Source organism: Falco cherrug, chromosome 8 (assembly GCF_023634085.1).
Source record: "Falco cherrug isolate bFalChe1 chromosome 8, bFalChe1.pri, whole genome shotgun sequence".
NCBI lineage: Eukaryota > Metazoa > Chordata > Aves > Falconiformes > Falconidae > Falco > Falco cherrug.
In genome coordinates, this window is record NC_073704.1 from 45,226,211 (window position 1) to 45,242,160 (window position 15,950).

The 15,950-nt window shown below is 59.4% G+C and overlaps 1 protein-coding gene across 8 annotated transcripts in view; it reads left to right on the forward strand.

Moving 5' to 3' along the window:
* LOC102054548 (protocadherin gamma-C5-like) overlaps positions 1-15,950 on the forward strand; it is a 54,960-nt gene that overhangs the window by 15,007 nt on the left and 24,003 nt on the right. The window contains exon 1 of one of the 8 annotated variants that reach the window (XM_055717612.1): positions 205-3,626. The exons of 2 other annotated variants lie outside the window; for them this stretch is intronic. In XM_055717612.1, coding sequence (XP_055573587.1) covers positions 1,194-3,626 — 2,433 coding nt within the window. In that variant the 5' untranslated portion in view covers positions 205-1,193. 5 more of the 8 variants (XM_055717616.1, XM_055717611.1, XM_027797664.2 and 2 more) reach the window with 5 other exon arrangements.

Consider the following 15,950-nt stretch of genomic DNA (forward strand, 5'->3'; position numbering starts at 1 on the left):
GCTGATCAGTTGTGCAGGTGACAGACAACGAATGCCCAAATTGAGGTAGTTTTATCCACGTGAACGCTCGAAACGTCGGAAAATCCAAGGTATCAGGAGATGTTGGACATGACAGCCCCAAACGCAGGCAGGCAGCCCGAGAATTGGCCGTTTCTCACCCAGGCGCTGCCGGTGCCGGAACTGCTCCCGGTGAATCGGCACGTCGCAGACTGTGATTTCCCTGCGTCTGGCTGGTGGAAACAGGTGCTGGGGAGCAAGCTGGGAGGTGGCGAGAGCAGGAGGGCGTCTTAACCCGAGATTTCTACGATTTGTCGGGGAAGATGCCTGGTGGGATAGTGGTGGCATTGGGAGCTGGAGGGGCGATGCTACTGGGGGCCCTGCGGCAGGGGGTGACTGCGGCCGGAGGGGTTGCTCCTAACTCGGCAGCACGACATCCGTCTCGTTTTGCCGGTGACGCTGCCGTGGTGGCACGCAGAAGCGCGACGCTGCGACGCCGTGGGATACCAGGAAGAGGCTGGCCAAACACTTCGGTGGGAGGACCGACATCCCGAGGGACACTCGGACCTGGCGCGTCGCGTGCCGGGGCTGGGCTGGCTCTCCCCGGCGCCCTGCGTGCCCCGGCCGACCCTCCCCACCCCTCGTCCCGCCCGCTCCACTTCCCCTGCTTGCTCCCGCTGTCTCTTTCCAGCGATGTTTTCCCGGGGGACACCCCACCCGTTGCCGTATCACCCTTTCTGGCGTCCTCCTCTCCGCCAGCTCTTACACATTCCTGCCCGCGCGCGCAGCCCCTGTGCCCGATCTAGGCAGCGCTCTCCCCGCCCGACTGCCATTAGCTGGGTTTCTCGCAGGGCTGTGCTCTCCCTTCAGGGTCAACCGGCTTGAGCCCCGCGGGCCGGGGCCACCGCTCCCTCCCGGCGGGGCTGCGGCAGCCCTGCGCTCCGTGCAGTTATGGGCCGGGACTCTGTGTGCCGCTGTCGGCCAATGATGGAGTGGGGGGATCTGGCGGCCCGGCCCCGCTCGGAGCCGGGATGAGGCGCAGACGGTCTCAGAGAGCCTGGGAGCGAGTCACGGCCGAGCCCTCAGAGCAATGCCCGGCGCTTCCCGGGGCGCGCTAGGCAGCGGCATGACGGGGCGAGCTGGGGGTTTCTAGCCGGGGCGGGGGGGCGAAGCGGAGGGCGCGGCCGTCCTGTGCGATGAACGGCGTTGCTGCGAGGAGCCGCGGGGTGACGACGGGGCAGGTACTGAGCCTCTTGCTTTTGTTCGGCGTTTCCGACTGGGTTGCCGCCGCGATTCGCTATGCGATTCCCGAGGAGGCGCGGAGAGGCTCCACGGTGGGGAACGTGGTAGCCGACCTGGCGCTGGACCTCGGGCGGCTGCCGGGACGCCGGCTGCGGGTGGTGTCCGGGGGCAACAAGAAGTACTTCGGGGTGGATCTGACGAGCGGCGCGCTGCTGGTGAGCGAGCGGATAGACCGGGAGGAGCTCTGCGGCGCGCACTCCCCCTGCGCCCTCAGCTTTGAGATCTTGGTGGAAAACCCGCTGGAGCTGTACAGCGGCGCCGTGGAGATCCAGGACATCAATGACAACGACCCGGTTTTTCCCAGCAGCCAGGCGAGGCTGGAAATCAGTGAGTCGGTGGCAGCCGGAGCGCGCTTCCCGCTAGAGAGCGCGCAAGACCCCGATGTGGGAGTTAACTCTTTGCAGACCTACCAGCTCAGCGCTAACCCGCACTTTGCGCTCGACGTGCAGACGAGGGTGGATGGCAGCAAGTACGCGGAGCTGGTGCTAGAGAAGGAGCTGGACAGGGAGGAGCAACGGGAGCTGCACTTGGTCTTGACTGCGCTGGATGGAGGCAGCCCGCCACGGTCAGCCCACGTGCAGATCCACATTGACGTTGTGGACGCCAACGATAATGCCCCGGTCTTCAATCAGTCCACCTACAAGGCAAGTGTGAGGGAGAACATGCCCGATGGTACCCTGGTCACCAGGATCAGCGCGTATGATCTGGATGATGGGCCCAATGGAGACATTGTCTATTCCTTCAGCAGCCACACACCTGCCAAGGTACGAGAACTCTTTGCTCTGGATTCAGCCACGGGGGACTTGAAGGTCAAGGGACAGCTGGACTATGAGGAAATGAAGCTGTATGAGATTTACTTACAGGCTAAAGACAAGGGTGCTGTTCCTGGCATGGCTCATTGCAAAGTGCTGGTGGAAGTCGTGGATGTGAATGACAATGCTCCAGAGGTGACAGTGACTTCTGTGTACAGCCCTGTGCCTGAAGATGCAGCCCCAGGGACGGTCGTAGCTCTGCTGAGTGTTACAGATTTGGACTCCCATGGCAACGGTCTGGTGAACTGCTTCATTTCCCCTGGGATCCCGTTCATGCTCAGCTCCTCCCTCAAAAATTATTACACATTGAAAACAAAAGCGGCTCTGGACCGGGAAAAGGCATCAGAGTATAACATCACTATCACCGCCAGGGACTCAGGCTCACCACCCTTGTCTGCCGTAAAACAGATCCTGGTGCAGGTGTCAGACATCAATGACAATGCGCCCAAGTCTTCTCAGGACTCTTATGATGTGTATGTGCTGGAGAACAACATGCCTGGTATCCCCATCCTTAATGTGAGTGCCACAGACCCAGACCTTGGGCGCAATGCCCATCTCTCCTATACCCTCTTGCAGGGTGACCCCAGTGTAGGCCACCTCTTCTCCATCCACCGAGAAAATGGCACCCTCTACCTGCTTACCTCCCTGGACCATGAGGACCAGGTGGAGTTCAGCATGATGGTGCAGGTCCAGGATGGCGGCTCTCCGCCTCTGGCCACTAATGTCTCAGTCAGTGTGTTTGTCACTGACCTCAATGATAATGCCCCAACTGTGCTGCACCCTCACCCCAACACCACTGCCACCTATACTGATGTGGTGGCACCAGGCACTCCTGCTGGGCACATAGTCACCAAGGTGGTGGCAGTGGATGCAGATGCAGGGTACAATGCCTGGATCTCCTATACCCTGTTGCAGGCCACTGACCCCAGCCTGTTCTCAGTTGGGCTGCACAGTGGGGAGATCTTCACGGCACGCCAACTCCAGGAGGATGATGCTCCCCAGCACACACTAGTCATCCTGCTGAAAGACCATGGGGAGCCTGTGCTGTCCGCCAGTGCCACTGTCTCCATCTCTGTGGCTGAGATGGTCAAGGAGGTGCTTACTGACCTCACTGATGTGGCACCTGCCAATGATTCCAGGAGGCACTTGACTTTCTATCTCATCCTGGCTGTGATTTTGGTGTCAGCAGCTTTCTTCATCACCATGCTGTCAGTGGGCATCTTCAAGTGCTACAAGTGGAGGCAGTCAAAGGAGCTGTTCAACAGTTCCAGGAGCACCCTGTACAGGACACCAGGGCCCTTCCACCACATTGACGCCGTGCGTGGTGGCTTCATGCCACCCAATTTCTACCACCAGGTCTATCTCACCACAGACTCTCGCCAGAGTGATCTTCTGTGTAAAAAGCCCTTCACTTCCAGCCCCCTGGGGAGCCGCCAGAGCACCATAAGGAATGGTGAGCCAGGGCTGTACCACCAGATCGTGGGCACCACCGGCCGGCTCCCCATGCCTGCTGAGGTAATGTAGCTCCTTCCTTGGCATTTCTCAGTGCCAGGCAGAGACATGGTCCATTTGTGCCACAGGTGTAGCAGGTTGAGGTTGGGGGGAATATCCAGTTGCGCCTTGCCTCTAAAGAGTGGTTAAGCTGTAGCTGAACAGGTCTTCTTTGTAGTCATATGAGTCGTCCTGAGTATCATTGACATTTGCACTGTGGTGTGCAGGATCAAGTGTGTCAGTTTGCTCAGGTTAGCGAACATATATATATTTCGGATGCAGTTTTGGGTATGTCTTGTGTGAGTAACTGATGGAGACTGAGGTCAGCTTGCAACCACTTGCAAATCCTTGGCAGAAAGTTTGCTGCTAATGGTATTTCCTTCCCTTAGCAAAGTGAGAGCCAAGGGGGGCACTGGGAGGGGAACATAGCCTCTCTGCATCGTGCCCTGGTGGGGGCTGAGGAGGTGGCCGTGCAAACAGGGCTGGGAGCCACCAGCTGTCAGCGAGGGGGAACCAGGGTGTCACTTCCCACAGTGTAGTATGCAGAGCTGAAGGACGATGCTGGTTCCTTCGTTTGACAGACTGTGGTCACAGAGCAGTTCCTCCAGTCCGTGTCTCATTTTGTGTTTCACTCCTGGTGGTTCTGGTTTTGTTTCTGTAGAAATTTTGTGATGTTCACTTTGGGGTGGGGTGGGATTGCAGTCAACCCGTTGCTTGCAGGGCTCTGGTGCGCTGGGCTGTGGCTCTGAGCAGGATGGTGAGTCTTGCACTGAGGTGGTGGTTTAACAACCCTATTAAAAGCCCCACACGATTTGTAATACGCTGTGTCTGGATGATGTCTCATGTCCTGACTGAACAAACTGCAGCAAGGAAGGCATTCACGCATGGCAGGCAGCTTCTGTGCTTCTTCCCCGGTGGGAATTGTGCAGCTTGAGAGTTTTTAATTACAGGAACGCTTTGATCCTCAGAGTTGAGGCTGGGGAGTGGATCCAGTGAAAGGGGGGGTAAATCTGATGGGTTTCCAAGGTGGTTGGTGCCAGTAATGTGTCCCCTCCTGGGATGCTGTGAGTAGGAGCAACCTGTTCCTCGGAGCAGACGGAAGTGAGGTACAGTGGAAGCTGTGCATGGGCGTGGGGCTGCGTGTGCTGCCTGCTCTCTGTGGCTGAATCATAGACGGAGGCAGAAACCTCTCAGAATTATTTTATGCCTTCCCCTCCCTTTCCTACCCCCGCCCCCTCCCCCTCCGCATTGCTGCTCAGGCTCAGCAGTTCTGGTTTGTGGCAGGTGCAAATGGCTGCAGCAGCTGCAGGAGCAAGTGTTCCTCAGCATTGTGTGGGTTGTCCTACAGCTGGGGACAAAGGTGTCCCCTCCACCAAAGGGTCCTGGCAAGATGCCTCTGGGGGTGGGGGCAGTAAATTATTTGAGAATGGGGGTGGAAAGAGGTGATAACAGACAGGTGGTAAGCCTGAGCCCTAGCCATGGCTCCTCCCTACTTCCCAGTACTACACTGGAAAGACACCGGTAGTGAGAAACCATCTGGGCTGACACTGAGCTCTGGATTTTCAGTCTTTGTGGTGACAGAAGATCCAGCCCAATGCCACAGACCATGTCAAGCCTGCAAGGGCTATACACCTCTTTGCTTTGCAGGGTAATGGCCAGACCCTAAAACCAATGCAGTGGGGACGGTGCTGGCCCCATCTGTGGCAGGTGGCATGCCCTGCCATGAGAGATCCTACCCTGCAGGATCTCCAGTGATCCTTCAGCTCCCTGGGTTGTCTGGATTGGAACCTTTCTGTAGGGTGAGCTCTGGCCCTCTGGAACAGGGATATCTCCTTCTCCACCCTAAACACCCCATACCCTTCCTGCCTTGCCAGCATTCCCATCCAGGGCTTTGGCAGACCCAAGCAACAGCAGGATCCCCTGTGTGAAGCCCATCCCTTACTCCAGCCCCTTGGTGACTGAGCTACCTTGGGACACTATGCAGATTCTCCCAGACTATATGGGCTTCACAGGGGGCTTCTACTGGGACACTGCAGCAGCACCAAATCCATTCCTGGGGCATAGCACTCTGTGTTGCCAGCAGCAATGTCTGTCACCCGGTTGTGCTGTCTGGGACCCTGCCAGGGATGGGGACAGGGCACATCCCAAAGTCAAGGTTACTGTGACAGCCTCCTGCTGGTGACACCGTCGGCAGCCCTCAAGGAATTAGGACGTCCAAGCAGGTCAAACAGGTCTCTGGACACTGGGGAACCCGCTTTTCCAGCCTTTTGCTGCGTTTGCCCTTTAAGAAGGCCTTCTCCCCGCCCGCCGAGCGGGCAGTAGGTGGGACTCGGGCGCCGTCCTGCACCAGTCGCGAGGTCCCTTGCTGTGTCTCTCCCAGAGTGGCAGTAGGGTGGTCCCGCCCCGTGATTCTCAGAATGGGCAGGGAGGGGCTGCAGAAGAGAGGGAGGCCCCTCGGCGGCAGCGGCTGTGCCGTCTTTATCCTCACCCAGAAGGCTTGTGTCCCTGTCACTGTCCACCGTGCTGGGTGTGGGTGCCCCCAGCCTCGGTCACCTATTCCCCCAGATCCCCTTGGGGCCCAGGTGGTGGGGATGAGCAGGGTCCCAGGCAGGACCTGGGTCCCCTGCCTGCTGCACCACTGCGGACCCCAACCCCCAGGGTCTGCATGCACCCAGGGGAGGTCAGGGTGGTCTTGAGTGCACCGCTGACATGAACTGAGGGCATGACTGCACAAGGCTTCTGCGGGGATGTGATCTGAGCAAACACCCTGCAGCTTGCCACCATCTTCTGGGAAAGGGAGAGAGGGGGCGTTACTGCTCCGCTCCCTCCCTGGGGAGGCTGAGACACCTGCTTTTGCCCTCTGGGAGGTTGCTTGGCTGCAAAGCTGTGTCTGCTGTGGCATTTCATCATATGTGTCTGTCAGGTGGACAGCTCAGGCCTCATCTCAGTCTGATGTCCTGACCTGATGCTGTGATCTGGCGGTGGTCAAGTGGGCTTGTTGGCTGGCTCCCTGCATTTGCAGTGACTGGGGTACTGTGGAGGTTGATCTCTTCCTTGTCCCAAGGTGAGGAAAGGGTGTCCAGCTGGGTGTGTGTGGGGAGCAAGTGCATTCCGCCTTTGAATGGCTCACCCATCTCTGCCTTCTCACCTACTACCTCGGACACCCATGGGGTGCTGGCAGGGGTGGGTGTCCCTGCCTCAGTGCAAGGTCTCTGGGCTGATGGTGTGCTGGTGGCAGTGATGTTTCACTTACAGAGGCAATTACAGGGTACAGGCAGTGGCCAGAGCATTAGTTTGTGGGGAGGAGAAAAGGGGTTTGAGAAGAGCCCCTGGCACCTCAGGGCTCTAACAAGCACCTTTTTATTGGGCATGAAAAGGCCTTTTGGCCTGTGTTCATGACAGCTGCCCTTTGTCTGTGGGTGCAGTGTGAAGCCACCATTGTGGAAGGGGGAGCACACAGGGAGGGCTTGTACCTAGCTTCCAGGCTGCCAGGATGTGCAGTTTCCCTGCGAACGTGAAGTGAGCTGTCGGAGCAAGTGACTCAGGCTGGTGGAGGGGAGGCCGGGGGTGGCAGCCTGGCTGATGCCGGCTCGGGCCCCTGCTTCCCAAACCTCCAGGGCGCCAGTGCTGGGCGAGAGGGGCCGGAGCTCTCGGCCAATTGGGCGCTGATCTGAAGCCGGGGTGGGGGTGGGGGGGATCTACTTCTCCCCCCCCACTTCCACCTCCGCGCTGGGGCTGTGATTCAGTTCCCCTCCCCCAGCCCACCCCCTCTGCTGGGAGGCTGACAGCCGGAGCCGCAGCCTGCCGGAGCCCCAGAGCTGTTTTCCAAGCCGTGGAAGAGAGACCTGGGGATTTTTTTTGCATCTTTCCGGCGCCTGCTGTGTCCTGGGCCGGACGCGCATGGACATGGAAAGCGGCAGCCTCCAGCGACCCGCCTGGAAATGGCAAGTACTGAGTTTGTTTTTGCTCTGCGGCTGGGGCTGGGTCTCCGGGCAGATCCACTACTCGGTGGTTGAGGAGTCGGAGGTGGGAACCGTGGTGGGGAACGTGGCCTGGGACCTGGGCTTGAAGGTGGAGGAGCTGCCAGGTCGCAGGCTGCGCCTGGGCTCAGAGGAGAACCTGCGCCACTTCGCCGTGCACCTGGACAGCGGTGCGCTGGTGGTGAGCCAGCAGCTGGACCGGGAGCGGCTGTGCGGAGCGGCTGCCAGCTGCGTGCTGTCGGTGCAGGTGGTGACAGAGAACCCCCTGCAGCTCTTCCGCCTGGAAGTGGAAATCCTGGACCTGAATGACAACTCCCCGAGCTTCCCCACTGCTCACCGCATGCTGCGCGTTGCTGAGTCTGCCACAGTGGCTGCACGCTTCCCCCTGGAGAGTGCGCAGGACTCTGATGTGGGCACCAATGCTGTGGGCTCCTACCGGCTAAGCCCCAACTCCCACTTTTCCCTGGATGTCAAGCAGCAGCAGGATGGCAAACTCTTCCCAGAGCTGGTGCTGGAGCGTGCCCTGGACCGGGAAGAGCAGCCAGAACTGCAGCTGGTGCTGACGGCCGTGGATGGGGGAAGCCCAGCTCGCTCGGGCACAGCGCAGATCACAGTCGTGGTCCTGGATGTCAACGACAATGCACCCACCTTTGATCGTGCCATGTACAAGGTGCAAGTCCCGGAAAACATACCCGTGGGGGCCCTGCTCGTCCAGCTCAATGCATCTGACCCTGATGAGGGCCCCAATGGGGAGACACAGTACTCCTTTGGGGTTCACACCTCTGACTCTGTCCGGAGGCTCTTTACCCTGGATCCCCACAGTGGTGAGGTCCGGGTGAGTGGGGCCCTGGACTTCGAGGAATCACCTTTCTATGAGATCTATGTGCGAGCCCATGACAGAGGGGTCCCGGAGATGGAGGGACACTGCACACTGCAGGTGGAAGTGGAGGATACCAATGACAACTCCCCTGAGGTGCTGCTCACCTCCCTGCTGAACCCGGTGCCAGAAGATACCCCACCAGAGACCGTTGTGGGGCTCTTCAATGTACGGGACCAAGACTCAGGGGCCAATGGGGATGTGAGTTTGGAGATTGCCCCCGATGTGCCTTTTGCCATCAGGTCCCTTCAGAACCACTTCTCCCTGGTCACCCGGGACAGCCTGGACCGTGAGTCCACCTCACAGTATGCAGTGGAGCTGATTGCCCAGGATGGTGGGTCTCCTGCCCTCACCACAACACTCATGTTGCTCCTCAACATATCTGATGTGAATGACAACCCCCCACGCTTCTTGCAGCCCTCCTATGATGCCTTCCTCCAGGAGAACAACCTGCCTGGCTCCCTGCTGTGCACTGTCTCTGCCTCGGACCCTGACGATGGGGATAATTCTCGGCTTGTTTACTCCATAGAGAGTGGCCAAGTGCAGGGTACCCCCATCTCTTCCTTTGTCCACATCAATCCTGAGAATGGCAACCTGTATGCTCAGCGCACCTTTGACTTTGAGCTGCTGCAGGTTCTGCCAGTCTCTGTGGCTGTGCGGGACTCAGGGTCCCCCCCGCTCCATGCCAATGTTACTGTCTACATCTTTGTGCTGGACCAGAATGACCACTCCCCCACTATCCTGCACCCAGCCAGTGACAGTGATGTCCCCGCACCCCAGAGGGTTCCGCTGTCGGCCCCATTGGGCTACCTGGTCACCAAGGTGACAGCAGTGGATGCAGATGCTGGGCACAATGCCTGGCTTTCATACCGACTGCTGCCGCAGTCCACTGACCCCTCCTTGTTCCATGTGTCGCTGTACACTGGGGAGGTGCGGACAGCACGTGCCCTCCAGGACACCGATGCTGCTGTGCAGCAGCTCATTGTCCAGGTGATGGACAATGGCGACCCACCACTGTCCACCACTGTCATCATCACTGTGGCCCTGGAGGACATGGCTCCGGAGGATAACTACAAGCCTCGGGATTTCCTGGCTGGTGCCAAGGAGAAGCCAGACCTGACCCTCTACCTGATCATCGCACTGGCAGCTGTTAGCACCGTGGCACTTGCCACCATCACTCTCCTGGCCGCCCGCTGCCTGCGGCGCAGAGGCCGTGCTGCTGGCTCGCCCTGCTGCTGCTGCTGGCTCAGCGAGTCGCCCAACCGGGACTTCTTCAAGCACTCCAGCCCCAAGCTCCAGCTCAGCTCCGACGGCACCCTCAAGTACATGGAGGTCACCCTGCGACCCACCGACTCCCAGTCTCAGTGCTACAGCACCTGCTTCTCCCCCGGCTCCGACCGGAGTGATTTCACCTTCCTGCGGCCCTGTCCACCCCCCGCGACCCTACCGAGGGAAACCAGGGCTTTCCTCTCCACTACCGGTACGCTGCGGGAGCCCGGCCAGGTGAGAGCCTTGGGGCTGGGGAAGGCGGTGCCTGGGCGGGGCGGCAGGACCGCGCATGGCCCCCGGGTCCGCCGTTGCTGCCCGGCCCGGCCCGGCTCGGCTCGGCTCGTTGCGGGGTCGGGGAAGCGCCGCGCAGGTTCGCGCCGCGCGGCAACAGCCCGCGGGTTGCGATTGGCGCCGGTGTTGCTGTCCTGAGAAAGGAGCGCGGCGATTGGAGGAGCGGCGCGGCGGTCGGAGCCAATGGCGAGGCGGCTGTGCGGAGCACCGGCGTCCCCCGCCCTCCTCGAACCGCGTCCGCCCCAAACAATGAATGGGAGCGGCGAGCGCTGAGCGCGGGCGCGGAGGGCATCGCTCCTCGGCCGCCCACCCGGCAAGGATGCCGAGGGTAGGGAAGGCGGACCGGTCCCTGGGGCTGCCGCGTGTCTTCTCGTTCTGTCTGTTTTTGCACAGCTCCTCTGCTCAGATCCGGTACAGCATCCCGGAGGAGCTCACCCGGGGTGCCTTCGTGGGCAATATTGCGAAGGACCTGGGCACCGATGTGGCGAAACTGGCAGCAGCTAACCTGCAGGTACTGTCTGATTCGGATTCTCAGTACTTCTCGGTCAATGTTAACACTGGCATTATAATGGTCAGTGAGCGGATAGACCGGGAGCAGCTCTGCGGCCAGAATCCCCGCTGCTTCCTCCACCTGAAACTTGCCATCGAGAACCCAGTGGAGTTCTACCGCATTGAGGTGGAGATTCTGGATGTCAATGACAACCCCCCGGAGTTCCCCAGTGACGAGGTTTCGTTGCGCATCTATGAGCTGGCATCTCTGGGTGCCCGGTTCCCCATCCAGCCTGCCCAGGACCCCGATGTGGGCACCAACACCTTGCAGACCTATCACCTGAGTGCCAATGAGAACTTCAACCTCAATGTGAAGGCACGCACAGATGGGGGGAAGTTCCCTGAACTGGTGCTGGAGAGAGCCCTGGACCGGGAACTCAGAGCTTTCCACCACCTGGTCCTGACTGCGGAAGACGGGGGCTCTCCCCCTCAGTCCAGCAAGATACACATCACTATTCATGTCCTGGATGCCAATGACAACCACCCGGTCTTTGACAGACCATCATACGGAGCCCGTTTAGTGGAGAACTCGCCACTGGGCACCCTTGTGGTGAAATTAAATGCCACTGATGTGGACGAAGGGCCCAATGGGGACATCCGCTACTCCCTCAGCAGCCACAACTCAGCTGCCTTACGCCAGATCTTTGCCATCGATGAGCAAACTGGGGAGATTCGTGTCCAGGGCAACCTGGACTTTGAGGAGGCAACAGTGTATGAGATCGAAGTGGAGGCCAAGGACATGGGGTCGCCAACGATGGAGGAGCACTGCAGTGTGGTGGTGGAAATCACTGATGTGAATGACAATGCCCCTGAGGTCATTCTTACCTCTTTCTCCAGCTCCCTGAGTGAGGATGCACCCCTGGGCACAGTGGTGGCTGTGATACACGTCAGAGACAGGGACTCTGGTGAGCAGGGCAAGGTCCAGTGTCATGTGTCTCCAGATCTTCCCTTCCAGCTGCGTAAGGACTATGAGCACCAGTACTCACTGCTGACCAGCACCCGTTTGGACCGGGAGCATGTTGCCTACTACAATGTCACCGTCTCTGCCTCGGACCTGGGCAGTCCTCCACTCTCCCGCCACACCATCTTGCCAATCACGCTGGCAGATGTCAATGACAATGCGCCTCAGTTTGAACAAGCATCCTACGAAGTGCTGGTGGCAGAAAACAACCCGGTGGGCAGTGTGCTGGTTACAGTCTCCGCTGCTGACCCTGACTCAGAGCAGAATTCCCGCCTTTCCTACTCCATCCTGCGAGCTGGTGGGACAGATCCAGGCCTGGATCCGACTCGCTACCTCTCCATACATCCCACAAGTGGCCAGGTCTCTGCCAAACTCCCCTTTGACTATGAACAAACCACCTATGTCCAGTTCCACGTGGAGGTCTCTGATGGTGGCTCCCCAGCCCTGAGGAACAGGACACTGGTTCACGTTTTTATAGTGGATCAGAATGATAATGCCCCACGGGTGCATTTCCCCAGGGCCGGGGAGGACTCCACTACCCAGTTCCGAATCTCCCCCTCCACTGCCCCTTTTGCTCTCATCACCAAGGTGGTGGGGATAGATGCGGACTCGGGGCGCAATGCCTGGCTCTCCTACCATCTCGTGGAAGCCACAGACCTGGGGCTTTTCAGTGTGGCACTGCGCTCTGGGGAGATCCGGATCACCCGGGCTTTGCAGGAGACAGATGCCTCTGCGCATGAACTGCTGGTGGTGATCCGGGATGCCGGGGAACCCCCGCTTTCCACAGCTGTCACACTGGTGGTACTGGTGGAGGAGAAGGGGCCAGAAGCCTTGCAGGGCGCCGAGACTCGGGCCACTGATGGTGGGGGCTTGGCCACAATTACGCTTTATCTGATCGCGTCCCTAGTGCTCATCTCTGCTGTCTCACTCGTGGGACTGGCAGTGCTGGGCGTGCGGTGCCTCCATCGGGGCTCTGCACCTGCCAGCCAGGGCTGCTGCGTGGAGAGTGTGAACACGCTTCAGCCCCCTCCTAGCCACATTTTTGGGCACTTGAACTATGAACCTAAGCAAGGGGACACGGTGATGGGCGTCCAGGTGACAGCCACGGCACCACCTGCTCCGCGTTACCGCTCCTGCTTTTCTCCGGTCTCGGACATCAGCGAGTTCATGTTTGTGAGACCCTCCGCGGGTCCAGGCGGTGCCAACCCGGATCCCACCCTGTGCAGCGAGGTGAGCTCGGGAGCGTGGCCCCCAGGCTGACCGCAACCGCGGGCTGGGGCGCGGCACCCTCGGCCGGGTTTGGGGAGGGGGTGCCCGCCGGTGCCCGCTCTCTGCAGCCGGGCGGGGCGGGGGTTCCCACGGCCGGGAGTTCCCGGCGCCCCCCCGGCGCTGCGGGGGTGGAGTGGCGGCGGCAGGGCGGGGGGGGTGGGGTGAGGCTACGCCGTGCGTATTTTGGGAAGGCGGCGGCGGCGGAGGAGGAGGGAGAGAGAAAGGAGGAGGGGGAGGAGGAGGAGGAGGGGGCTGTGGAGAGACGTAAAACTGTCACTCGGTCCATCCCCTCTGCTCGCCGACTTTGTGTGTCTTTGCGTGCCGAGAAGCGGCTCAGCCGGCCGGGCTGCGATCGCCCCCCTCCCCCCCCCGCGCCCCCTCCATCCCTCCCAGCTCGGCTCCGGCGGCAGCTTCTTCCTGCACAACCCGCTCGGACCCCCCCGGGGCGCGGGGCTCCGGCGCGGCGGCGGCTGCCGGGGGCGGGGAGGCGGGGGAGGCTGTGCGGAGCCACCGCCGCTCCGCTCCGCGCTACCCCGCTCTCATACCCGGCACGGGATGCTCGGGGGACGGAGTCTGCCATGGCAGCTGCTGTTCGCAGCCCTCTCCTGCCTGCCGGCTCCCAGCAGCGCCCAGCTCCGCTACTCCGTGCCCGAGGACAGAGAGCCGGGCTCCTCTGTGGGCGACTTGGCCAAGGACCTCGGGGTGGAGGCGCGGAGCCTGGCTGCCCGCAACCTGCGCCTGGTGAGCGAGGGTGGGCAACAGCCCTTCCAGGTGGACCTGGCAGCCGGGGTGCTGCTCCTGGACAGCAGGCTGGACCGGGAGGCACTGTGCGGGCAGAGTCCCATGTGCTCCCTGCACCTCCAGCTCGTCATGGAGAATCCCCTCCAGCTCCACCGTGTTGAGGTGGATGTCCTCGACGTGAACGACAACGCGCCCCAGTTCCCCAAGCCGGAGGTGGTCTTGGAGATCACTGAGGTAGCCAACCCTGGGACTCGGCTACCCTTGGAGGTAGCAGAAGACCCGGATATGGGCTCCAACTCCATCTCCACCTACGAGCTCAGTCCCAGCAAACATTTTGCCCTGAGCATCAATGTGAGAGGAGATGGTGTTAAAATGCCCGAGATCATACTTGAAAAACCACTGGATAGAGAGAAAGTGGCTGTGCATCATCTAACTCTGACAGCCCTGGATGGAGGGAATCCAGTGAAATCTGGCACTGCCAAGGTTACCATCCATGTCCTGGATGCAAATGACAACCCTCCTGTCTGTGACCCACCTGTATCCAAGGTACATCTGGAGGAGAATGTGCCAGTGGGCACTTTGGTCACCAAGTTGAATGTCACCGACCTGGATGAAGGTCCCAATGGGGATGTGGAATATTCTTTCAAAACTAGCAATAATGCACCTGGTCAATTCACCAAGCTGTTCTCCTTAGATCCCCGGACAGGGGAGATCCGAACCACAGCCCCACTGGATTATGAGGAATCCAGTGCTTATGAGATTGCGGTTCGAGCCAGGGACAAGGGATCCCCAGCCATGGAAGGACACTGTCACCTGCGAGTGGAATTAATCGATATCAATGATAACAGCCCAGAGATCGTGCTGACTTCTCTCTCCAGCCCAGTGCAGGAGGATGCAACCCCAGGCACTGTAATTGCCCTCATTGGTGTGAAGGACAGCGATTCCGGTGACAATGGGCAGGTCCATCTGCAGATAGCAAAAGAGCTCCCGTTTAAACTGGTGTCGTCTTTTAAAGAGCATTTCTCGCTGGTCACAAATGGTCCCCTTGATCGGGAGAAGGCCAGTGGATACAACATCACAGTGAGGGCTGTGGATTCAGGGACCCCACAGAGGGCCACACAAAAAACATTTTACCTCCAAATTGCTGATGTGAATGATAATGCACCAAATTTCTCCAGTCCTTTTGATACAGCTCATGTTCAGGAAAACTCCCTTCCTGGAACTTCTGTCTTTTCAGTGTCAGCATCTGATCCTGATGAGGGTAGCAATGCCAAGCTGTCTTACTCCATCTTGGACAATGGAGTGCAGGATGTACCCATCTCAACCTACTTCCGCATAGACCAGGACAACGGCACTATCTACACTGTGCGAGCTCTGGACTACGAGCAGGACAAGGTGTTCCAGTTGCCCGTGGAGGTGAAGGATGCTGGGTCTCCCATGTTGAGTAGCACTGCTGTGGTCCATGTGTTCGTCCTGGATGAGAATGACAATGCCCCCACCATTGTCTACCCTTCCGTCCCCCAGGGCTCTGCCTTCCACCAAACCATCCCGGCCTTGGCAGAACCTGGCTATCTGGTCACCAAAATTGTAGCTGTTGATGCTGATAGTGGTCATAATGCTTGGCTGTCCTACCAGCTGCAGGAAGCCGCTGAGGCTTTGCCTTTCCAAGTGGAACGCCGCTCTGGAGAGATAAGGGTTGCACAGGCTCTCAGGGAGTCAGAAGATCCCCACAGGCTGGTGGTTGAAGTGAGGGACAATGGGACACCGTCCCTCTCGGCCTCTGTGGTAATAATAATTTCTCCAGAGGAAAATGGTGTGCAGGACTTCACCAAGTCCCTGGACCTCCCCAAATCTTCTCCCAAGGATACCAACCTAACGCTTTACCTCATCATCTCCTTGGTGTCCATCTCCCTTGTGTCCTGTGTGATGTTTGCTGTGGTGGCTGCCCGGTGTCTCAAAGCTGGCACTGCCAGCTGGACCTTTGCGGATTGCTGCCGAGGGACTGGCCGCAAGCCTGCCTCCCATTTCCGTGGGCAGATGAAGCCAGATGGCTTCATCAAATACCTGGATGTGGGAGGAGCGGGCTTGACCTCCCAGGCACAGAATTACACCTCTTGTTTCTCACCCATGTCTGACCAGAGTGATTTCCTCTTTGTAAAACCTTTCAGCCATTCTAGCACTGCGGAGACGGTGGCTGCCTATGAGCAGGTGACCAGCACCTTAGCGAGTCCCTGCGATGGGGTAAGAGATGGGTGTTTCTTACTGTCCTGTCTGCTAAGTGCAACAGTCCGTAATATCAAGGCCAGCTGGCTGTTCTCTGTCTGTCCTTCCACCTAAGAAGGTGACTTCAGGGAATGTGTGTCACCATCACCTCCTGGGAGGTGGCAGGTGAAAGCTTTGGCTTGGCTTGA